This window comes from Pseudonaja textilis, chromosome 1, assembly GCF_049901715.1.
Source record: "Pseudonaja textilis isolate UNSWEBS1 chromosome 1, rPseTex1.2, whole genome shotgun sequence".
NCBI lineage: Eukaryota > Metazoa > Chordata > Lepidosauria > Squamata > Elapidae > Pseudonaja > Pseudonaja textilis.
In genome coordinates, this window is record NC_141990.1 from 103,862,428 (window position 1) to 103,887,118 (window position 24,691).

The 24,691-nt window shown below is 40.2% G+C and overlaps 1 protein-coding gene across 2 annotated transcripts in view; it reads right to left on the bottom strand.

Annotated features, from left to right (window-relative positions):
- Positions 1-24,691, bottom strand: part of GRIK2 (glutamate ionotropic receptor kainate type subunit 2) — a 518,606-nt gene that overhangs the window by 275,694 nt on the left and 218,221 nt on the right. For both annotated transcript variants that reach the window (XM_026726676.2, XM_087913718.1), the window contains exons 2-3: positions 18,806-18,982; positions 17,440-17,697 (exon numbers count right to left, since the gene is read on the bottom strand). In XM_026726676.2, coding sequence (XP_026582461.1) covers positions 17,440-17,697; positions 18,806-18,982 — 435 coding nt within the window. The remainder of the gene's footprint in view (positions 1-17,439; positions 17,698-18,805; positions 18,983-24,691) is intronic.

Genomic DNA, 24,691 nt, shown 5'->3' on the forward strand with positions numbered 1-24,691 from the left:
ATGAATGCATGGCACCAATGAATAAGGGTTGATCTAAACTCCCATTATTTTATGCATAACCTCAATGAGCATATGTTTTGAAGAGATGCTACAGCAAAACAGCCTTGACAGTAAAATATATGAGAGGTGTTAGCCGAATGCATGTTGTGAAAACTGTTCCCTAAACTGCCAAATGTGTAGGATGAGGATTTATCACTATGCAGCACAAAGGGGAGCTGAATCCCAATGAGAACATTTTCAAAGATGGAAGCTGATAGAGGGGAAACAATGATCTTTGGAATTGTTAACATCCACGTGAAAAATTGCTTTGTACATGTATGAAGAAAGGAGGAGAAAAATGGACTTGCTATTGTGAATGTTAAAAAAAATAAAATATTTTAGTGGTTCAATATTTAGATGAAAGATGAATTATGAAACATGAAACAATCCACTTCAGCAAAATCATATGTTGAGCTGTGATTATTTCAACTGCATAGCAAACCTTATTTATACAATGATAAAAACCATTGGCTGTGGTTTTGATTGTGTGATAGATATAGATAGATAGATAGATAGATAGATAGATAGATAGATAGATAGATAGATAAAGAGATAGATAGAGATAGAGATATAAAAGGAACAACACAACATTTTGAGCCATTATAAGGCCTGAAACTGGTGAGGCAGGGCTCTTGGATTCTCCCTTCACACAGAATCATTTTGAAAAGGAGGAACAAGGATAAAAACATTCAAGGCCAGGGAACAAGGAGGTATAGCATATAGACATTGATTCAAAAGGAAAAAAGAGGCTCAACTTTATCTATATAAATGGCAAGAATTCTTGATATTTTCATATAAAGAACTTTTTTCATATATATGGCTTTTGAATTCTCAGCAATAAATCTACTTATCTAACCCTCTCATGTCTGCTTGGAATGTAAAGTGGGGAGATTTAATTGCCACACTGAATCTGAAAGCTTGGCAGCCTTAAATCACAATTTACAAACTTAAATAAATGGGTTTATATATTGGGCACATTTAACATGCATTGTTTTCAGACACTGTGCTAAAGCAAAGGCCAAATAAACAGCATTATTGCTTAGTATAACAATCCATTCTAACCCATTCAGTTTTGTCCATTTAGGGTGGATAAAGAAAATGATAGCATCATCTACTACCTTTTAAGCAAATGCCTTGGGGCCCTTCAGAATGAGAGTTCCTGAAATGGTAACACATACATCTGTCTTTACAATAACCTATTTTGAGAAAGTTAATGTTTCTCTATGTTTTTCATGAAACTTCTCATTTGCTTGTCAATGAGAGCTTTTCTTTCACTGCTAAATATCACTCTTGAGTCAAGTATTCCATTGTACATAAAGGGAGGGACTTTCTCCCACATGTTCAACTGCATGAATGACAGATTGTGCTTTTTTTCCATGGGACTCTTGTTAAAACCATCTAAAAGCTTAAACTTAATTCAGAAGATTCAATGACCAAACTGTTGTATTTTATTATTTATGTTCTCCAAATCTACTAATTATATGTTGGTCATTTTTCTTCTTTTTAATTCAAACTTTACCTAAGGGCTTAGAGATTGCAAAAACAGCATCTAATTGTGTATGAGATATCCCCAAAGAGCCTTTGTTTATAGTTGGGCTATATTAAGTTGTTCCATATTTGAACAGTACAAATTATTTTTAGGTCTGTGTTGGATTGTATCTAATGATCCAATAGCAATTGGTACATTATCAACTTCTTCAAATATTTCCAGACTGTTATTCCAGACAAATATCAATATTTTACAATGCTTTCTGTTTCTTTCTTCAATGAGGCTGCACCAATAACCAAATACTGCTTTTCACAATGAGAATAATGTTTGGTGTGTGATGTCTCCGTTGTCATAATGTTTTTTCTATCAATTATTTTTACATAATTTCAGGTTTCCAGTAATTATTATTGACGGTATATCTATGTTTTTGTATAGATTCCCTTCCAACTTGCTCATGCCCTTTTTTATAATCTATGAAATTCTGTGATTTTACTTTCATCTGTCTATTATATAGTCAATCATTTTATTCTTAACTCAGTACAATTGGTATTTACTATCCAAATTGAGATTTTTCTCCTTTTGCTTTGATGGTATTTGTGTGTCGTACTGATTTTTGGACTGAAAAAAACCCACATTTTTTCATTTCCCTTTTTAATGTACCTTTCTTAAGCCACCACCTTTTACTGATGTCGACTGATTTCCTTCAAGTTTATTTCAAATATGGGATGTTTTGGTTTTCCACTTTTCTAATCTCATTTCAAGCTATTATTTTTTATAGTCATGTTTATATGCCATATCTTCAAAGTAGATGTTCTTTCTGAGATTATTTTAATATATATTCTGTTGATGCAATCATTAAGATCTTATTTTTTCCTTTACTGTTTTTTTTAAACCTGTAAATGCCCTTACCCATAAGTCTTCTTCGGAAAATATAATTTATGCCATAAAGTTCTAGGACATCATTCACATTCATCAATTTTCTGGCTAGCCAGTCAAGGTTATCAAGGTCTATCTGTCCAGTCAGCTACTCCTGCAGTATCTCAAATTATTGACAAGTCCAATGAGTGAATGCTTATGAGTCTATTGTTACTGTTACCAGACTACTATAATGCTGCAACTACAATGTACTATTAGAATTATATTATGATTATTCCTTGCCTTCTGTAAATTCTGCCAACACATGATCTTGAAGCAAAATGACTTTCTTCTTCTTTGGCAACCTCTTATGCTCTTGAAAATATAGCTTGTAAAAGGCAGGGGGAACTACAGAGTAACCCCTGATGGCCACTGGCATCTACTATTTTTATTGGGTAAGCATGATCCAGCTCCCCTCCATGAAACAATGTTGTCTGTTAGGACTTAAGAAGTGTGTCTTCTCTATTGTGGTGCTTGTCTTATAGAGCAAGCCTCCCCCCGACCCCCGGGATTATTGATGAATATACATGACTTTTATCAGGGCCTTAATGTTTTCAATTGACTTTTTTTTTTAGTGTGCTATGTTTTCATTCTGTTTACCATCCAGAGTTTCTTCAGTAGATGGGTGTCTACCGTGTTTCTCATATAATAAGGCTGGGTCTTATTTGTTTGAGCCCCGAAAAAATGGCTAGGCCGTCTTTTCGGGGGTGACTTAATTCCCCCCCTTGCATCTTCGGGCGGGCGGTGATGGCTTGGATGTTGACCTCGGTGTTGGTGGGGCACTTCGTATTGGGGTCAATGCAGGCAGCACCATATCCGGGTGTGCAACAAAAGTACTTCCTAATGGCAAGCCCCCCCACCACCACCCCCCATTTCACATGTTTTAATATAGGCCTTAATTTGGGGGAGGGGCTTAATTTCATTTCATGCCTATAAAACATGCTGGGACTTCCTATTGGGGAAGGCCATATTGTTGGAGAAACAGGGTAGAAGTTTGTAAAATAAAAATACTAAAATAAAATATCCTCTATTGAATTTTAGTTCTGTCCGTGAATGCAAAGTGTCTTTGTAATCATAGATACTTAATTGGGGATCACATTATAGCAGGGGTCCCCATCCCCTGGGCCGTTGCCCATGACTGGGTCATGGCCTATTTGGAATTGGGCCACATGAGGGACTGGCCAGAGTGCACTTGTACATGCATGCAGCTCAACTTGTGTGAGCAGTAAGCTGGCAGGCACTTGCATGTGTGCATGGCAGCCCATCACTCGCACAAGTCAAGCTGCATGTGTGTGTACCACCTCACTGCTCATGCCAGCCTACTGCTTGCACAAGAGGAAGTGCTTACACAGTCCAGTTCCCCTCTACCCCCCCCCCCAGGCTGCCACCAAGCCACAGAGGTTGAGAACTACTATATTATAGTAACTGAATGCAACTGATCCAATAGGCCAAATGGTGAGATCCTGAAAATTCAGGATAGCCAGGAACATTCAATCCTGCTAAATTAGCTCTGATTCCATTGTCATTTTTTTTAAATATAGTATGAAGTACCAAAAGTTGACCCTCCATACAATTGCACTCTTTTAATAGCTAATTACTTTTTTTCCTCAGAGAAAACTATACTCAGAAATGTTCAAAGGCCTTACATCATATGAGTAAGAAATGTTTAGAAAAATATGGCAAACAATTTGAACACTTAGTTTAATTAATGTACTAAATTGTCTATGGGGGCCAACTTTTGGTACATATAGGATAGATGTATTATTCATATTATTACAATTTCATTTATTTAAAAAACAGCTATATCTAGATGCTTTATCATCTAGATTCAGCAAATACGCTTACTATGAAATACTGTAAAAATAAACAACTCATCATTTTATTTAGACAAGGAATCCTAATTATATTCAAGTTCATGGATTACTTGTTTGTTATTTGTAGGTTAGGCTTTCTCTGCTTTGAGAGTTTCCACAATTGTTAAATGAGTTATAAGGATTAAAAGAGCAGAATATTTAAGCATAAGTCAAATTAATGTTCACAAACTTGAGAGATTATTAATGCAGAGAAGTTAAAACCATTGGAACAATAATTAAAATATAAATTTTCTCTACTTTTTAGGACTGAGAAACAAATACAATTATATAATACACAACTAATAAAACAATCAGGAAGGACACCATGCAATAATTAGCTTTTGTAAATAATTACTAATTGTGTTGCCCTTGAAGTTACTGAAAAGGTTACTCAAAACATACTCTACTGAGCAACTAAATAATAATATACTACCACCCAGAATCAATATCCTTATACTTTGCAAAAATGGATTGAAAAGCATTATTTTTTACCCAATTTGAGGACATGGGTAAGTATGATTTTGGTGTGGCTATTTTCCAGGGTGGTGAGTTTGTGAGTGAGTGACTATAAGCCAAACCTGGGTGTCGTATATCTCATACGCACAAAGGACGCGAGGCAGTGACTTGGTTCAGCTCTTTATTCGGGTAAAACACAAGACGGGCAAGTGGGGAAGAAGCGCGGCTTAAAAAGACCTTCTGCTGAGTGCTGCGGCCAATCGGGTCGTTTTGAATCGCCCGCGATCGGCTCAGCCAATCGCGGGCGATCCCGAGCGACCAATCAGTGCCGCGCACTCAGCCAATCCGGTGGCAGTGCGTTTTAGCCAATCCGGGTTGCCGGATTTCGAGTATGTAGATTTCTATACAGAACACCCCTCCCCTCTTGGTTTGGTCCTACGTGACGTAGTCCCGTAAGTAGGCGGGCTCCGTATTTTCCTACTTGACTTGCGTTGGTCAGTTGTCATCTGGTTGTTGGCCGGTTCGGGTGGGACTCCTGTCGCTCTCCGCCTCGTTGATGGAACCGCCTGGAAGGGTGAGTCAGGCCTCTCGCCGCGGCTCCTCCTGGTCTTCCCGGGTTGGTCGAGCTGCTGGCTCCGCTGCTCCCGCTCGGCTTTTCCGGGCTGGTTGAGCTGGCTTGGCTGCTCCCGCTCGGGCTTCCGGGGAGTCGGTTGAGCTGGCTCGGCTGCTCCTTCCAGGCGAGGCTTCGAGGGGTCGCTCTCCGGTTCTTCAGGTGGTGAGTACTGCTGGTTCCTTTTCGGGTGGGTTTGTTCTTTGGGGTCTTCCCTCCCCTCTTGGTTGGTGTCCTGCCGGTTCCCTTCTGTACCTGGTATCTGCGTGTCGGTTGTGTTTCCCGCGGTGGTTCTTGATCTCAGTTGGTCGATGTGGCGCTTCCACGCTCGTCCGTCAGCTGTTTGGAGGCGGTACGAGTGGCCCTGTTGCTTGGGTGATCGTTGCCGGTACCCAGAGGGGGTCTCCGGTGAGGTTTTTGCGTAAACCTTGTCTCCCGGTGAGAATGTTCTGTGTTTGCTGGTAGAATCAGGGGTCTTTCCGGGTTGTATGTGGGGTGCAGGCGGTCGAGCGGGGATCGCAGTTTTCTTCCCATTAATAGCTCCGCTGGGCTCTTGTTTGTTGTGGTACTCGGGTTATGTGTTGAATTAGGAGCATTCGATTTATCTTGTCCTGTATGTCGCGGTTTCGATCTTTTGGATGGTCTTTTTGTGAATTGGACCATTTTCTCCATCCTACGTTCGCCGCCGGGTGTGCCGGGCGCTGTTAATGCGTGTCGGATTCCTCGTTCTGCTAGGAATTTCTCGAACGGTAGTGCGGTGAACTGGGGCCGTTGTCCGATACGATGACATCTGGGAGGCCGTGGGTTGCGAAGAGTTTGCTGAGTTCTCTGATGACGGAGTCTGTGGTGGTCGTCTTCATGTTGCTTACCTCCAGCCAGTTTGAGTAAGCGTCTACGGTTATCAGGAAGGTGTGTCCTTTGGTTGGTCCCGCGAAATCTACGTGGATTCGGGACCATGGACCCCTGGGGGTTTCCCACTCTCGGCTCGGGGCGGCGGGGGGGTTTGGTCTTGATTCCTGGCACTGCTTGCAGGAGGCTACCCAGGCTTCGATCTCTTTGTCCATCCCTGGCCACCAGACGTGGCTTCTGGCCAGGGCTTTTGTCCTAACGATGCCGGGTGCCCTTCGTGTAGCATGCTTAGGACTTTTTTGTAATTTTTCCGGGATTACGACCCTGTCCCCCCACAATAAACAACCTTTTTGTGTTGACAGTTCTGTTTGTCGGCTCCGGTAAGCTTTGAACTCGCTGTCTTCCTCTTTTTCTGGCCAGCCTTTCCCCACCCATCTCAGGACCTGCGCCAGACGTCTGTCTTTATTGGTTGCTAGGGCAATGTCTGACGCGGTCAGGGGTAGGTTGGGTAAGGTCTCGATGCTCAGGGTAGACGTGGTTGGTGCTGGGTCGTCGTCCAGGGTTGGCAACGGTGTGCGGCTGAGGGCGTCTGCGTGCGGAATTGTTTTGCCGGGCGGTGGATTAGTCGGTAATTGTAGGCGGCAAGAAATTCGGACCACCTTGTCATCCTTGGGGAGAGGATGATTGGTGTGGCCCGGTCTCCTGCCAGTATTCCCAGCAGTGGTTTATGGTCCGTGATTATGGTGAAGGTCCGGCCGTAGAAGGTATTCGTGGAATTTCTTTACGGCCGCGACGATGGCTAAAGCCTCCTTATCCAATTGGCTGTAGTTTCGTTCGGGTTTTGAGAGGGTCCTCGAGAAAAAGCGATGGGCGCTTCTTTTCCGTCTGCGAGGGTGTGGCTGAGGATGGCTCCTACTCCGAAAGGGGATGCGTCGCACGCTACCGTGATGGGGAGTGTCTCGCTGTACTGGATGAGGACAGCGTCTGATGTGAGAAGGTCCTTGGTTCTGTTGAAGGCGTCCTCTTCTCGTCTCCCCACGTCCAGGTGGCTGCCTTGTCGAGCAGCCTATGCAATGGCTCCGCCTGGTCGCCTTTTGGGGCAGGAAAACATTGTAGAAATTTATTAACCCCAGGAACGCTTGTAATTCCGTTTTGTTTCGGGGCTTCGGGGCTTCTTTAATGGCTTTTATTTTGCCCTCGGTGGGGTGGATTCCATGCTGATCTAGTAAATACCCCAGGAACTCGACCCTTGTTGTGTGCAGTTGGCACTTCTCTCTCTTAACCTTGAGCCCGCGTTTTGGAATCTCCTCAGTACTTCCCGTAGGCGGCCCTCTAATTGTTTCCCGATCAGCCCGGCTACCAATACATCGTCAAAGTACGGCACCATTCCCTTTTATGCCCCGGAGGAGTCTTTCCATCAGGCTTTGAAATACCCCGGGCTACGCTGACTCGAATTGCAGCCTCTTGCAGCGGAAGGCCCCCGGTGTGTGACTATTGTCTGCGCTCGGCGGTTTCCTCGTCTACCGGCAGTTGCTGATAGGCTTGTGCCAGGTCGAGTTTGGCGAAGACCCTGCCTCCTCAGTGAGTGCAAGAGGTGTTGTACTACTGGGACGGGGTAGGCGCTTTGTTGTAGCGCGCGGTTTAGGGTGGCCTTGTAGTCCCCACAGATTCTCACCGACCCGTCTGGCTTTATCGGGTGACTATGGGGGTCTCCCATCGGGCATGATCTGTGGCCTCGAGGACTCCCTGTTCGATGAGCTTGTTTAATTGCTCATCGATTTTGGGTCGGAGGGCGAAAGGTACTCGCCTGGGTTTGAGGCGGATGGGTGCAATGGTGGGGTCTAGGCTGAACGATATTGGGGGCCCCGGTACTTGCCTAGGTTCCCGTCGAAGACCTCCTGGAAGTCGCGCACGAGCTGTTCCTCCCAGTCTGCTTCGGCGATGTGGTTGGTGCCGGTCACTTCTAGTCCCAGCGGCGCAAACCATTGTAGTCCCAATAGGCTGGGGCGGTCTCGTTCGACGACTGTTAGCGGAAGTATTTCGGTGCGCCTTTAAAAGTGACCTTGAAGTGCCCGGTCCCCACCACGGGATGCGATTCCCCTGGTAATCTTTGAGGACGAGTGTTTGGCTCTCCAGCTCGTGCCGCTTCATGGAAGGTACTAGTCGCTTAATTTCCCGCCATGCGACCATGGACAGGTACGACCGGAGTCGACTTCCATTTGCAGGGGCGGTCCTCGATCTCGACCTCCACGTGGACCTTCCGGCTGTCCCAGTTGGAGGAATGGCCGACGATGACCGTTTGGTGGGTTTCCTCACGCTGGCGGCCTTCGTGTAAACGGCGGTTCCTCGCTTCCTGGCTCCAGCGGCTCTCGCTGTCCCGATCGCGGTTTCTTGGTGGAGTGTTGTTGCGCCTGGTGGTGTCGCGTCTTCGGGGGTTGTGTCTCGGTGGCGGGGCTGTGGTTCCTCTTTAGGCGGCAGACCTTTGCGATGTGTCCCGTTTGTCGCAATGGCGGCAGATCGCGTCTAAAAACGGCATTCTGACCTTGGATGCTCACCCCGCAGCCGGCACACTGGAACTTTGATCTTCGGTTCCGTGGAGTCGCGCGGTCGCGCCCGTCTGCATGCGATGGACATCTTCCTCGTCGCCTTCCGAGCCTGAGGAGGACTCGAGGTCGCCGTGGTGCGTGGAGGTGGCTGTTCGGTAGTTGTCGTCGGTCGCGGCTGCGGTGGTCCGTTCTGCGGTGCTGGTTTGCTTCAGTTGGGCTGCGGATCTCCGGGTCGCTTCTGCTGCCGTGGCGTCTGCGAGGGCATCCGCGAGGGAGATGTCGCCTTTTGCCATGATCCGGCTTTGCAGGACGGAATCCCGGAGGCCGAGGACGACGCGGTCCCTCAGGGCTTCGTCTAGATCGGTAAACCCGCATAGCCCTCCGAGGTCCCTGAGCTCTGCCACAAACTTGCTGACGCTCTCACCTTGCTTCTGGTCGCGCGGTAGAATTCGTGCCGACGAATGAGGGTGGGCACAGCGGTGCGTAGTGGCTCCTCAGCAGGGGTTCGAGGTCGTCCCAGTCCATGACCTTCACATCGAGCGGCTTGGCAAGGGCTTTTGCCATTTTGAAAACAGCGGGGCCGCAGTGCGTGAGAAAAGCGGCCCGTTTTCTCTGTCCGTTCGCGTCCTTGAGATTGTTGCTTCAAGAACATGAGGAATCGGTCGATGTAAGATTCCCATTCTTCAGTAGCGGCGTTGAAAGGAGCGGGTGGCACGATGCTGTCGCTGGCCATGTTGCCGGTTGCGGTTCCGTGGGCCACGTGCGGTGTGGGATTTGCTAGATCCCACCTTCGCCGCCAGTGTCGTATATCTCATACGCACAAAGGACGCGAGGCAGTGACTTGGTTCAGCTCTTTATTCGGGTAAAACACAAGACGGGCAAGTGGGGAAGAAGCGCGGCTTAAAGACCTTCTGCTGAGTGCTGCGCTAATCGGGTCGCGTTTTGAATGCGCCCGCGATCGGCTCAGCCAATCGCGGCGATCCCGAGCGACCAATCAGTGCGGCGCGCACTCAGCCAATCCGTGGCAGTGCGTTTTAGCCAATCCGGGTTGCCGGATTTCGAGTATGTAGATTTCTATACAGAACACTGGGAGCACGTCACCTACTGAAGACAATTTTGAAGTACTCCTGAGCAATTTTTGAGGCTATCTCTGGTGATGCTTGGATGGATTTCTGAAGGTTTGGAGGATAAAAATGTAGGATATGTAGGACAGATAAAGGTTTGTTATGATATTTAGATTCTGCCTAAAACCTCAACAGAACAGATGTACAGTAAATGGCAGATGTAAGCAGAAAAAGAAAAAGAAAGTAATCATTATGCAATTTAAAGTGCTATTATGTTTTTATATTATGCACAGTTGTTGAAATTGAAACTTAGCTTCAAAACTTTTTAATGACTACAAAGCACTCTTTCGAATGGAGCTAATCTCCCCCTTTAAGTTTTTAGAGAAGATTAATTCATGTGGCTGGGATTTTTGTTGTTGTTTATTTTAGAAATTTGAGAAGAAAGCTGCATGTCATTTATTATTTCTAGAACTTTTCTTTAAAACGTTGGAATGCAGGAAGAGATCAAGCCTTTAAAGGCTGTGGTAATAAAGAAACAGACCCATTTTTTAAAAAAATATTTTGCAGATTGTGATGTGTTAATATATTACCAATGCAGTTTTAAATACTGTATATAGATCTCAGTTTCCTAGATTTTTTTTTTTAAATATGATTTTCACAAGTAATGTACAGTGGATTGTCCATTATATTCAGTATAATTGAAATGCCAACTACAATACTTCTCATGGTCTAGACTGGAAAAAGAATTCACACCATGCCAATTTTCTTTTTTCTTTTTAAATAATAATAATTTTGATTAAAGATAAAGATTATAAACTAACATGAAGAAAAATATTAAAAAGGAAGGGAAAGTCCAGAGGGAAAAAATTTAAAAAATGAAAAGAAATAGTAAAAAACAAAAAAGAAAAGATATATAAAGAAATTACTTCCCTCTTCATCATGAAAAATACAATTTCGGTAATTTATCACTTTCTCCAATACTACAACAGAGGATCTTTTCCCACCATATCTAATTTATTTATAAATAAATATTAAATAAATGCTTAAATAGATTAATATTCCCACAAATGGTCCTGAAGAATTTATTTATTTATTTCAGAAATTTCTGTATTTTTGAAAACTATTCCAAATGGAAAATCTCCTGACCCTGACAAATGGCCATGTGGATTTTATGAAGAATTTAAAGAGATTTTAATCTCTTTAAATAGTTCCCAGAACTTGATTTCTTTTCATTTTCTCTTCATTTCTTCTCAGAAAGTTCTTCAAAATTTTAACACATCTCCTTTGTAAATCCAAAATCAGTAATTCATTCCTCTTGTTTCTTATTTGCATATTTCTGTTAATTATTAAAACATTAGCCAGTTTGAGTTTCGTGTCCAGCATAGCATCTTTTTTCATATCATTTTTTAAAATTGTCCATTTTAAAATCCACATCTGAATAAGCCTCAGGCTCAATCTTGTTAAATAAATTTGCTCCTCTTCTATACTATTTTCAAATCCAGTTTTATGAATGCAGACAATCTTAAGAGTAATTTTGAGTGCATTTATTCCAAATATCCTTGAACTCTTCCAAAGTTATTTTGCTGCCTTCTGCATTAATTCAGCTCTCATCCTTAAATTATTAGTTATTGGTCCTTCTAGTATCCAACCTTTGAAATCCCATTTTATTATGTTTTTTTCTAAACAGCTGAATTTTCCCATGCGAAGGTTTTGTACTTTTAATTTCAAAATCTTCATATTTTATAGAATTTTAAACCACTCACAGGAAGGATTCTTGTAATTAATTTCAAATCTCAATTCAGATCCCCATTTATAACTTTCCAAAATCAACTTTCTAAACACCCTTTTGCTGTTTATTCCAAAATAAGATTTTTTTTGAAATCCTCAAACATGCATAAAAATGTCTTTCACTAAGGATTGAAGGAGACTCACCCAGTGTAATGAAATTTGCCATTTTGAATATGCCAAATATCCCAAAAGCAGCTAACGTGCAGTGTTTCCAAAGAAGTGATTAAGAGAGGAAGTAAGCAAACCAGTGTCTTTTTGAAGATGCCCACTGTGGCTTTGGCATAAATGATCCATTGTCTTCCAAATATCTAAACCCACTAGAGCAGTGGTTGCCAACCAGTGGGCTGGGGACCACTGGTGTCCATGAGAAAATTTTGGTGGTCCACAGAGAAATGTCACCCCCAAAGCACTCCCCTAAATAATTAAACCAAGCTGTGCAGAAACACAAGGCTGCACCACCCGCATGGCCTGTGGGAACACAAGGCTTGTGTCACTTTCATTACAAACAACATGAGGTAGTGAGGGAGAGGGGAAAGGGCAGATGGGGGAACTTGCCCCATTCACCCCATGCACCTGGCCTGGCCACTGGGCTGTTTCTTTCTACTTCGTTCTTCAGCTTTTGGCTGCATGCAAGGAAAGCAGCAAGAGTCTTTCTTTCTCTCCCCCCAAATCCACCAGAAATGAGTCTTTGGAACCCTGAAAGTCATCCTGCTCCAAGAGGCTGCACCAGTGCAACAAGTCTCACAAAGACTCATTTCTGGCAGAGTTTGGGGGAGAGAAAAAAAGACTTCTGCTGCTTCTGCTGCTTTCCTTGCATGAAGCCAAAAGTCTCCCACCCACCCCACCCCCGAGAACGGAGCTGGAGATATCCTGTGATCCCAAATAAAGAATGGCCGATCTATAGGAAAACGGAGTGGGGAATTTTCATGCAGACTTTTTGGGGGATTTTCCCAGGGCCTCTGGTCCATGGGATTTAAAATTATGAGGTTGGTGGTCCCCGAGGTCCAACAGGTTGGTGATCCCTGCACTAGAGAACATTGTCTTATGGTCTCCTCCCAGAAAACGGCTTTTTTGAGCACTTGTAAGCAATCCAATTCTTCTCCTTATATGGAAAGGAACTCTGAGAAGCTGATTCATTCACTGGCATCTCATTCCATAGCTCCATTCTCAGGAGAACCATCTTTCCTTCACCAATGATTTCCTGGAAGTCACTTCAGTCCAATTTTTAAGTACAGTTCTCTAATCAGATGATGTACTGAAATGTATCTAATAATAAGATGCATTTGAGAATAAAATATAGATAAAATGAAAAATTGGTGAAAAACATGTACAAAAATATGTCTTTAAAGGAATATAGAAAGCATATTTTATAAAAAAAATTAACACTCAAAGTTAATGTTTTCATAACAGTACAGACTCATGTTGAAATAACATGAATGCATATTAATGGACAGGTACAAAACTGATTTGGGCTGGAATTAGACAGTTAAATCCATTCCTATTTAGGCTACACTTCAAGGATCTTTAAAATTGACATGCCAAAGCAATATTATTTCTTCTATTCATTTGCATCTTGATTTACATGCATTTATACTTTGATAAAACATTTGAAATGTGAGATGTTAGTGTTAATACATGTAGATTTAAAGTTGCTGCATATATCTTGGTGTTTATGTGTGCACATGTGTGTATAAATGTATATCACTGTTTCATTGAAGAATAAATCTGTAATACCATGCACAAAACTAGATGTAAAAAAAAATATTAAAAACTAATTTCAGACTGCACAATTCCACTAAGGATAATTTCAATATTTTAACTTTAATAATTTATTTTTCAGATTCTGAAGCTAACTACTGTACATATATGAGATCGGTTTGTTTTCTTTCCCTGTCATAAAATATATGAGTAAATGCTTCAATTTAATTAATTAAGCAGGTTCCTTAAAAAAATATGTATCTCTTTACTTTGGGTAAATCATGATAAATTAATTGTGATCCATTTATAGCAGAAGGATGCAACTGTTTCTTGGCTAAAGTCTGGCCTTGGTCTTTAAGTTGTTACAGAGGAAAACTAAATTCATTTTTTTTTATAATTAAATTATAATTAAAATTAAATACACACACAATTATTACTATCCAGTCATTCTTGTAAAGTCTCTCTCTCTCCCTTTCTCCCTCCTGTTGATGAATAAAATACCATACACTTTCCTTGTCTGCAGAGCCAATATTCTTGTAATATATCTTCAGATCTTATGCACATCACTGATACTGCCAGTTCCCCCTGATAGTAAGATCTCATTTTCAGAGACTTGATGAATAGTGTGTTAGTCAAGACACTCATTAAAAATAAAATAGCACAACAGATAAAGACCCTTTGTTATAACCATAGTTTATTGCTCCCGTAACAGGTGCTTGTGTGGTTAACATGAAATAAAAAATGCTCATAAATCAGACTATTTAATAGTATTAATTATTTATATTGCACCTCAGACTACAGAGCAGTTTTTAACTATGCAAGTTTGTGCTCTGCTCAGATCTATCAATTGTTCATAACAATCTGTTTCCTCTGAAGCATTTATACTACAATGTTAATATAAGATATGATGTGTAAGCTTTACAGATTAAACAACTGAATGGCCAGAGGAGTCTTCCCAAAAAAATTCACTATCTGTGCATGTGTGTGAATTTATACATGTATGTGTGTGCACATTTGTCTCTGTGTATGTACTTATGCATGTATGTATTATCCAGAAATGTTCCAAAAATTATAACACCAATGATATCAGTTACTTTCTTACATCACCCTCAACCTAGAAAAGATTTCCAGATACATTAATCCAAGGACACAAGGTAAACCCACTTTCAAGGTACACTTGAAGTTCAGTCAAATGAGTTTGTAGGGGCTGCTGTTCCACAGGGCAGGTGCCACAACACACAGGGTCCAGATCTAATACATATTAAATTATGTTGTTTAATTGATAAAATCTAAAGCAGGGGTATCAAACTCATGTCATCAGGATGGCATCATGTGATGTATCAGGACTTTTCCCCCCTTCACTAAACTGGGCATGGCCATGGCCAGTGAGTGACGCATCGAGTCTGTGGGCCAGGAGTTTTACAGACCTGATCTAAAGCAAACCATCCTGCTTTGTACAGAATAATGTCAGCGTTCCAGGGAACCTCCATTCCAATCAGTAACTCCGAGACAGGCATCATATCAAAAGTAACTTTATTAGAAAAGCATCTGTGACATCTGTGACATCTCGAAACTCAAAGTTTCCTGGACTTCCTACAATGTCCCAAACTACAAACCATCCCCTTTTCCCTCATCATCATATCACATGAACCAATCCCAAAGTAAGTTCCTTTTTGTTCCTGAGCCACACTCTATAATCTTGAACTAGCAAAATAATTCTATTGTGTCTACTAAGAGCTACTTAATTAAAATCACCCCCCTCCCACTTTCTCAAGCTATGTGGCAGCATTGAATAAGGTTTCCAAAGCTGACAAATAAACAGATAGTGTAGAAAACATATAGTCCCTCAGATTAGTCCCTATGCCATGTAGGGATTTATAGGTAATAATCAACTTCTTGAATTGTATTTGGAAATGTACTGGCAGTCAGCACAACTCAGAAAGCAAATATATTATATAGGCATTGTAAGATCTGTCCATCACTGCTCATGCCATTTAATTCTGGACCAGTTGCAGTTTCTTGGTAGTCTTCAAGAGCAGCCCCCATGTTGAATATGTTACAATTGTTCACTTGCATGACCATAAATAGGACCTGTCAGTCAAAAAATGGGCATAATTGATACACAAGTTGTATTTATAGAAATCTGTTCCTTAACCAGGAGATGAGAGATGAGATAAACTCCCAGATTGTGCACTAATCCCAAATGGGGTAGTGCTTCTTCCTTCAGAACCAAAGATGATTAAGTTCCCAGAACCAGTAGGTCCAATGATTCCACCAGTCAGTCTTGATATGTTTCAGCCATCCCAGGTAAATCAGATAGGAAACACAACTAAATGGGTTAAATCTATTTTATTGTAAAAGGTTACATGAACAGGATCCAATCCAGGTCAGTCACCAGGACCAGACATTTAGTCTGCTAAGCTTTTGGACTCAATGTACAAATTCTGCAAGAGAAAAATTCCCTGAGGATGGGCTCCAGCATGAATCCAAAAACTTGGAAAACTAAATCTCTGGTCCTGGTGACCAACACAGACTGGAACTGCAACATTATCCTGTGATGCGTTTTTTTGCCTTCATTCGTGCTACATTAACATAATCTTGCAAGTCTGAAAGTACAAACTTCCTGCCAACTCACCAAGCAATTCCTGCAGATATAATCCCTGGCATAAAGTAACCACTTGTAATTATACACAATATATTTAAGTAACGTTCAGAAGAAAAGTTGGCATATAAGTAAACAGAAACAAAATTACTTTTAGAAGATCGGTTACTTAAAGTTTCTATGATAGCCACACCTTCTTCTATGACAACACGAATGCATAGGCTTCTATTCCTAACTACCTAAAAGGCCACAATGAAATCTGCATTGTGACATCACAACATGAAATAGCATGTGGGAAAGACTGGGAGTCAGGAAGAAGAGTCTAGATAGCAGTCTGATAAAGAAAATGTTGAATTTAAAGGAGGATTTTTTTAAAAAAATTCTAAAAGCAGGGGGACGAGAGGAATTACTTTCAGACTTGCCAGATATTTTTTAATATAGCCATATGATAGAAGTTGAGCTAGTGTTCCTGATTGTGCTTCTTGCCTGGACTACCTCACAAGGTCAACGCAATACAAACTCCATTCTTTCAAACCTGTAGCATAATATTTTACACATAAGCCAAAGATATGGTGTTTGTGTTACAATGCACACTTAATCATTTGTCCAGCTCCTGAATATATGTCTGTCCTTATTATATGAACATTTACTACAATAGAAAGAATCCCCCAAAGCAAATGATTAAACAGAGTGGTCCTGTGTCCCAAATGTGCTTTTTCAAGATGCAACTGGACTTTCTTATTTTTCTTTAAAGTAGTCCTTTTCTTCTAATTCCTAGCCAGGCTCTTTTTCATACATAGATATGCTAAGAACTCAACTTGGTATCTCCAGTGTGAACTTGAGATCTTTTCCAAAGCCAAACATTACTCCATGGGTGAATCTTGGTTTCCATGGTCAGAGATAGTTGTCTATTTACGTTTGTACTTAACACAGAGAGTTATGTCAATGGCAATACATAGCCAATGGAAAAGTGTGTATCCATGTTGGAACTACTTTTGTGACTGAATATTTTGAAATTCCCTGTCTGATCTCCACTCCCAATACAATGGATAAGCATGTCAGAACCTGTTTGCTTATACCCTTTATAAAAACAAATTGCAAGTTTAAAATGATAAATCTTTCAATAAAATATAAACAATTGGGTTCACAAGGTGTTTTATAAAAGAGATACTACTGTACTACAAATTCTCTCTGATTTGTTTTTCAGCTGAAATAGCAAAAGATAGCTCTCATGAAATTTTCATATGTTTTTCTTCAGTTAAGATGCCTAGATAAACACGTTTATGGTGAAAAAATCTCTTTCCTTTTCTCTCTGGATGCAGATTAAATATACAGAATAGCACACTTACTGATAGCTTTCTGTGCAGGAGGAATATGTGTAAAATCTTTTAATGTTATAGCTTGCAGCATTTCACTGTATTTTCAGGCAAACTGAACATATGCACTAAGCTGTAATTCTTAGGTTAGTTAAAGGGTTATACATATTGTATTAGGAGCATCTGCAAACGTAAGTACCAGAGTTGTGTTTACCTGTGCTGTCATCATAAACCACTGTGACAGTTTTCCACTTGAAGAATTGCACAAGGTCAAGGATGGCACGACTGAGTGAAGAAAAATCTGGATAAAGGCTGACATAAAATGAGTCTTTGTTGTCTGAAACCTGATGCTTCCAGCGGGTCTGTATATGTGGAACCCCCAGTGCATTGCAGATGGATTGCACTGCATTTGCTGAAGAGCTATGGGAAGGGCCAAAGATAGCTGCTACTCCCAATGAGAGCTGGTCACAAGCTGAAAAAAAGAGAAATACAATTCGCATTATACAAAGAATAAGGGCTAATGTTTAAACTCTTTTTACCCAGGAATGTGGGGCCTCAGCCGGCTAGCCATAACATCTCCCAGCCCATATGTGAACCAAGGTCATTTCAAAGGACAGTTGTCTAAGTTGAGCAGGAACCTACACCTGGACGGATTGGCCCATGTGACCTGAGAAGCAAAGGAGGGATGAGGTCTTATTCTTTAACTATTCTTGAGCACAGGAATAATTTAGAGCTTCACTTTTCTAAGTGCCGATATGATGTACTCTATAAAGGATCTCTTGAACTTGCAAAAAGTGTCAGAGTTCTCACTCCCTGAGTTCATTACTCAGAATGATAACAGGATAAATAGGATTAAAGAAGGAAATTTTTAAAAGTCATACAGCATATCAGTGATATCTATCTCATGGAAATTTTTTTCCCCTGAAATTTGCTTTGAAGGGAATGTGTGGACCTTTAGATTTTGCAAGTTACAATCCTGGATATCAATCACTACTGATCATGTTGACTGGGCTTTCTAGAAGTGTCAGTTAGTATTCTGTGAAGGACTTCAGGGTCCTTACTCTTGTAGTGCAGAGCAGTATATTTAAACAGCAATAGAATTAAATGCAGAAAATGTTCAGATCTGAAGTTTGGGATGCAGGAAATTTCACTTATTAACTGCTGCATCAGAAACATGATTTTTTCCCATTCAATATACTGTACACTTTGATCTACCCAAAAGGGACTGTTCCAGCTTATCTTAAGGGTCAGACGGATTCAGATGACTGAACAAACTTTTCTGAATCAGAAAAGTTCATTTTTCTCATCTCTTTTTACCACTTGATCTCGACAGGCCATCTATCAATCGTTATTAAAAATGAATGAATAATGCTGGCTTAGCATTTTGTGCCACCATTGTGCAGTAGAAACGGTAACACATGTGGCACTTCATTGACATTTATTTTGGTCACACTGGCCTGGTGTGAATTCTCATTAAACAGATTTCTGGATTTTCTGATTTTGCTTTCCTCTTTATTCTATTAAACATTTAGATTGCTCAGGCATCTAGCAACCAAACTCCAAGACTTTCTAAAGCATACCTTTTTTAGATGCTTCAAAACTATCGTAGAGATTAATTTTCTGAGTGTCATATGTTAGTGTAGTATTTGGCAGCAGAGTTCTGTTTCGGTTGATTGTGTTCACAGCAAATCGGAAGGCCAATTCTTCTGCTCCCATTGCTCCAGTTGGACCAGATTCCACACATTCAAAAATACCCCCTATAAAAATGGAGAGAGAGGCATTAAGAACATTTTTTTTACTTAAAAATACATCTAAGGCAATGAAACAACAAACCAATGGATCAAACCAATGGATGGAAACTTATCACGGAGAGAAGCAACCTGGAGCTAAGGAGAAATTTCCTAACAGTGAGAACAATTAACCAGTAGAATGCCTTGTCTTCAGATGTTGCTCCATCACTGTTGCTCCATCACTAGAGACTTTTAAGAAGAGCCTGGACAACCACTTGTCTGGGATGGTATAGGATGTCCTGCTTGAGCAGGGGGTTGGACTAAAGGACCTCCAAAGTCCCTTCCAACTCTGTTCTGTTCTGTTAACAGTACTGGAAACTGATCCTTCCTTTTATCCATCATATAATTTCTACACAGGGCACATAGCCAAGGAGTCAGTTCATGACTTCCATATCTATCAATTGCAAGTAAAAAAAATGCATAGATGCATAGATGCAGAAAAGACCACTGAGTCACAATATAGCTGGGATGTGAAATATGCTTCCAATGTGGCTAGAATGTCACTATGGTTAATTGTACATTCCTTGCTCCCTCATTATCAGATTAAAGATTACTCATTTTATATCTGCATTATCTTTTAGAAGGTATAAAAATTTGTACAAGATCAGAACAATCCTCTTAGCAATCCCTCCATCTTTAGAAAAGCTAGGCAGATATATATGAAAAGCCCATAAACATGTAATGAGTACAAGACTTTTCTCCTGCCCATATCATCCAGCAATTAGTATTCAGAGACAGATGATTCTCTAACTCTTTTTGAACTGCTTAAGTTAAGATCCATCCTTATAACTTGTACCATCTGATTTCAAGGATTAAGGAAGCACTTCCTTTTATCCATGCTGAATGTCTCACTGTTCCACTTCATTAGATAACTTCTGAACAAAACAAACAAAAAACTTCACAGGCTTTTCAAAAACAGAATTGCATGTTGTCTTTAGAACCTTCTTATTTACATCAAAGCTGAAAACTTGAAGCAATTTGGAATAATACAACCAAATAATATAAAGATGTAGAAGCAAAGATGAATGTTTCATAAGTTCCTCTGATAACTTCTGTGTCATCAAAGCTGCAAATAGCATTGTGAGCTGATTAAAATAAAAGCTTAACCACTTAAAATGGAATTGATTTATATCTCACTGTGTTTCAAGAATTAGGACAAGATGCTAAATATCCAGATAGAAAAAAATCTCAAAATAATCATTATTCTGTTCTGAGAATGATAATTACAACTTATGCTACAGACACAAGCAATTACATTCTCCACAAAGAAAAACCAATTATGCAACAAAATAATAAAAAAAAAGACAGCTGAGTAGCGGGAGACTATGATGCCATTGTAAGATACAGCCTAATCAGAGTTGAATAATGGAGAGGGAGACTGAGCTAGAGCACATTTCTAACAGAAAGAACCAAGACTCTTCTTTAAAAAGACACCTTTAGGCTGCTGACTCCATTCTTGAATATATCTCAGTTAGGTGGAATCTTGCTTTTAAAAATGCTTTCTAATTTTCAGAAGAATATTTTATAAGAGAGAATTCAGACTGCAGTCCTTTGCCTACAATCTAAAATAGTACAAGTCAGATAAACAGATACTTCTTGATCCTACTGATGGTATAATCTATTCTTGAGTTACTAATTTAATGGGTTAAAAAAAATTCAACAGAATACAAATATAGGGGGGAAACACTTCTAAGGCCTCCAAATGACCAAGTATTTCCTTCTAAAAGTTAACAAATAGATGAATCCAAATATGATGATTTCTCTTGCATAAGACAATATTTTTTTTTTATTTATAATAGCCTTATTAATCTACGTAAGAAGTCTAGCATCATTCCTCAAATAAGAAAGGAAGCAATACAGTTTCCAATATACAACACATTTACAAACCTTTGGGGTTTGTTTTGTTTTGCCTAATAGCTGTGAAGAGTTAGATGTGGAAGGTATTTGATTTCCAGTACCAATTTTGAAAATTAACACCCACAAAACTGAAGTGGCACTAGTTCACAAAAGTGATCCCTTAACCAAATCTGGCAAACTTTAATGCAATTTCAAGTGTTAGCTTATGCTGTTTTTGGCTGTATTTTTCTTTGCATTCAAGAATTCTACATGTACTGGTAATGCACAACATTAATGCAGCCGTGTTTCAATAAAACAGCTCCAAGGATCTTGTGCCAGGGATTTATGCTGTACTAATATACATACAAGTAGGCAACTTACAGCTTCATAGATGCATACTATCCCTGAACTTGTTTTTAGGCTCCTAGAAAACTCATTTTTCCTGTAAAGAGTGTAAATACAATTAATGAGAGGATTCCCATTCGAAGAAGTTCAGGCTCTGAAAGGATTAAAAGAATACCTGATCTCTGTTAGCCTGGTTAAATGGGCAAAAACATTCAAAACTCATAAAAATCAAACATGAAAGAGACAATCCAAAAGAGGGGGAAGCAGACCTACAGTCTCTGCTTATTTGATTCCTTTCATGTATCCCTTCCCAAACTGGCTCAAGGGTAAGCAGTGCCACAATCCACAGGATGGGTTAAGATCCAGGAAAAATTCTATCACTACAAAATAGTGGAGCTAGATGCTGATGAGAATTCAGTCTCTATTTTATAGAAAGAATATTTCAGTTGTGGTTCTTTTGCTCTACTTTGTTCTTTGTAGATCAGGGCTGTCAAACTTCTGGCCAGTGGGCCGGATGCCTCATGGGCTGGCCACGCCCACGTCTGGTTTAGCAAAGAGGAAAAAAGTCCTAATACGACACGTGACACCATCATGACAATGTGAGTTTGACATCCCTGGTGTAGATGCATTCATGTTCCTGGCTGAAGGAGCAATGGCTGAGACAATCTATTTCGAAAGCATCATTACTTTCTCTTTCTCTCCCTTTTCTCCCTTTTTTTTTCAATTCCACTTTAGTTCTTTGATTTTCATATACACAATAAAGACTTTGAATTTTAATTGAATCAGTGAGTTTCATTCTGAAAGGATTGTTACCTTAGCACATACATCTTTCCATACAGTTAGGCTAGAAAAGGAAGAAATCCAGGAGAAGACCATTGCCACCATGTCACTTCAAATACTTAGCAACTTGTCCCAAATGTACTTTTTCAAGAGGCAAGTGGACTTCACTTCTCCTCCATGAAGCTTCTTCAGCTCTGACTAGATGGTAGGGAATGGAAGGATTTATACTCCTTGCATTAGCATTATTTTAAAGTCATTCAGGTCACCTGGAGGTTTATCTGTGTTGTCAGGGTCACTTGAATAGTGCAAATAGGTGTGGAGCCTTCTTGGAACTGTTGAAAGGACTGTGTTGTAGACTGGAGATAGATGATATCATATCACTCCTCCTCTGGCCTCTTTGACCCTTCTTTCAAATCAATGGTTCTCTCTGTCCAAAATGTGGACTTTGCTGTCTTCAAAAGAGTGGATTTCGTCTTTTAAATGCAGATGGACTGATGAATCTTGTCCTGTTGGATTTGTTCTCCTACAATATGTTATGCCATGCATTTCTGAAATGGTTGTTTTGTTTCTCCAATGTACAGTTCTGCACAGGGTTCACTGCATTATACTGCATATACCATGTTGCTCAATTTGTGTCTGGGAATGTTATCCCTGGGGTGGACAAGCTTCTGCCTTTGTGGAATTTAAAGTATGTTGTGTTGGCTGAAAATCCTCCTGAGCTTTCCAGATATTCCTACAATGTATAGAATGACAACATTGCTTTGTTTATTGTTCTCTTTATTGTGCTCCTCTTTGTCTATTTGGAGGAGCTCCTGCTGTGTCTTTTGGGGCATTTGATAAAGGCCACTTGGGATAGCCACATGTTCTGACAATTTTCTTGATGTATTTTAGTTCTTTTTCTTTCCCATCTTTGCTGGTAGGCAGGCCTTCAGCTCAATGGTCTAGGGTTCTTATAACTCCCATTTTGTGCTCCAGTGGGTGGTAAGAATCAAAGTGTAAATATTGATCTGTGTGGGGATTTTTTCTGTAAACTTCAATGTTAAGGCTTTTGTCTTCATTAATGTGTACGGAACAGCCCTCTCTCAACAGAGGGACAGGGATACAACATCACCTATCTCCAGTCTACAACACAGTCCTTTCTGCAGTTCCAAGAAGGCTTCACATGCATGGTCACCCAGGTGACCATGCGAATACCGATAAACCTCCATGTGGCTTCAACGACTCTCTAAAAGAATGAAAATGATCAGCTTCTGCAAGGATTATAAATCTGGTTGCCTCTTGAAAAAGCACCTTTGGGACAACCATGACCTGATGACTGAGACTCTCCATAGACATTTTACTTGGTATTAGTGAGGATTAGTGAGGATTTCATTGAGAAAAATTAGCTGGTGGCAGTGTTTACCAAAGATGCTCTCCTCAGAAGTAGTACTGATTAAGGGGAAAGCTGCTAAAAGCTCATATCAAGAGTCCAAGAAAGACCAATCCATCCCACCTTAGGTTTCCTTGCTTTTGTGGGGACATATTAAATGCAATTTTGATTTACAACCATTCTGAGCTGGAAAACAAACAGTAACTACAAAACTACCTACCACAACCTACTGCAAACACCTAAATGAATCAGAAATTGACAGAGATGGCTGAAAGGACCTGATAAAAATCATTTGGGTTCTTGATGGGATTCTGCTGAAATGGCTGAAGGATTCTTTTAATAATTTTTAAGAAATTGCACCTTTTAAAATATGACAGAAGGCCATTTCATGTCAACTGCAACATAATGAGTTTAATTAAATGAGCTGAATTAGAAGTTCATAAATGACAGTAATTCACTGATTTCAAAATAGCTCTGAACTTGGGTAGGGAATAACATCTAGTACTTGATTGCTAGTCCTCAAGCTTGAAAAACATATTAAACTAATCATATCACTTATCATAAAAATGAGGCAGAGTCAGAATTAAACATCCTGTCTAACTTTAGCAACCTTCCACAACTTTGCTTGAGTGAAAGTTGAAGTGGTTATAATTAAAATAAAAAAATAAAATAAACAAAGAGATTTAAAAACCCATAAGAAAAAGCATTCTAATAGTCCCCATTTCTTTCTCACCATTTTTCTCCCAGATGCTAATTGCTATTTAAATATTTTACATGGCATTTTGGACATTTGCAAGTATTATTCATTTCTATTTAGGTCACTTGGTTTATTATTTTTAAACAGTTTATCTTTTTCTTCAAAGACAACAGTCATGTTTCTACAGACAGAAGATTTATTCCTAATCGGAGGGTGAAATTTCACCCTCTTCTTGATGGATCCTTGTCTGCAGTGGCAACTGTTGTTAGCTGAAAATATTTCAAGTACAGATGACCAGTCATGTTTTTTTATACTTTATAATGTCTATGCACTGTACTATAGGATATAAAAATGTTACCCATATCCCATTGCAGCAGCTATTGTATCTACTGTTTTTGTTGTTACTGTGATTTTAATTGTCACTTTCACCACACCTAATTAAACTATGCAAATCACTTTGCAATCACAGGAGGCTGAGGAAACAGGTATTCATTACAAGAGGGTGCCAAGGAAGCATTCAATGCATGTGAGAGTTTGTGTATTGTATTAGAGACACATCATTTTATTTGGAAGAAAACATTAGTAAACCAATTCAAGGCATCTCCAAATAAACAGCGTTCAGTCACAGAGATCCAATGAAATACAAAAA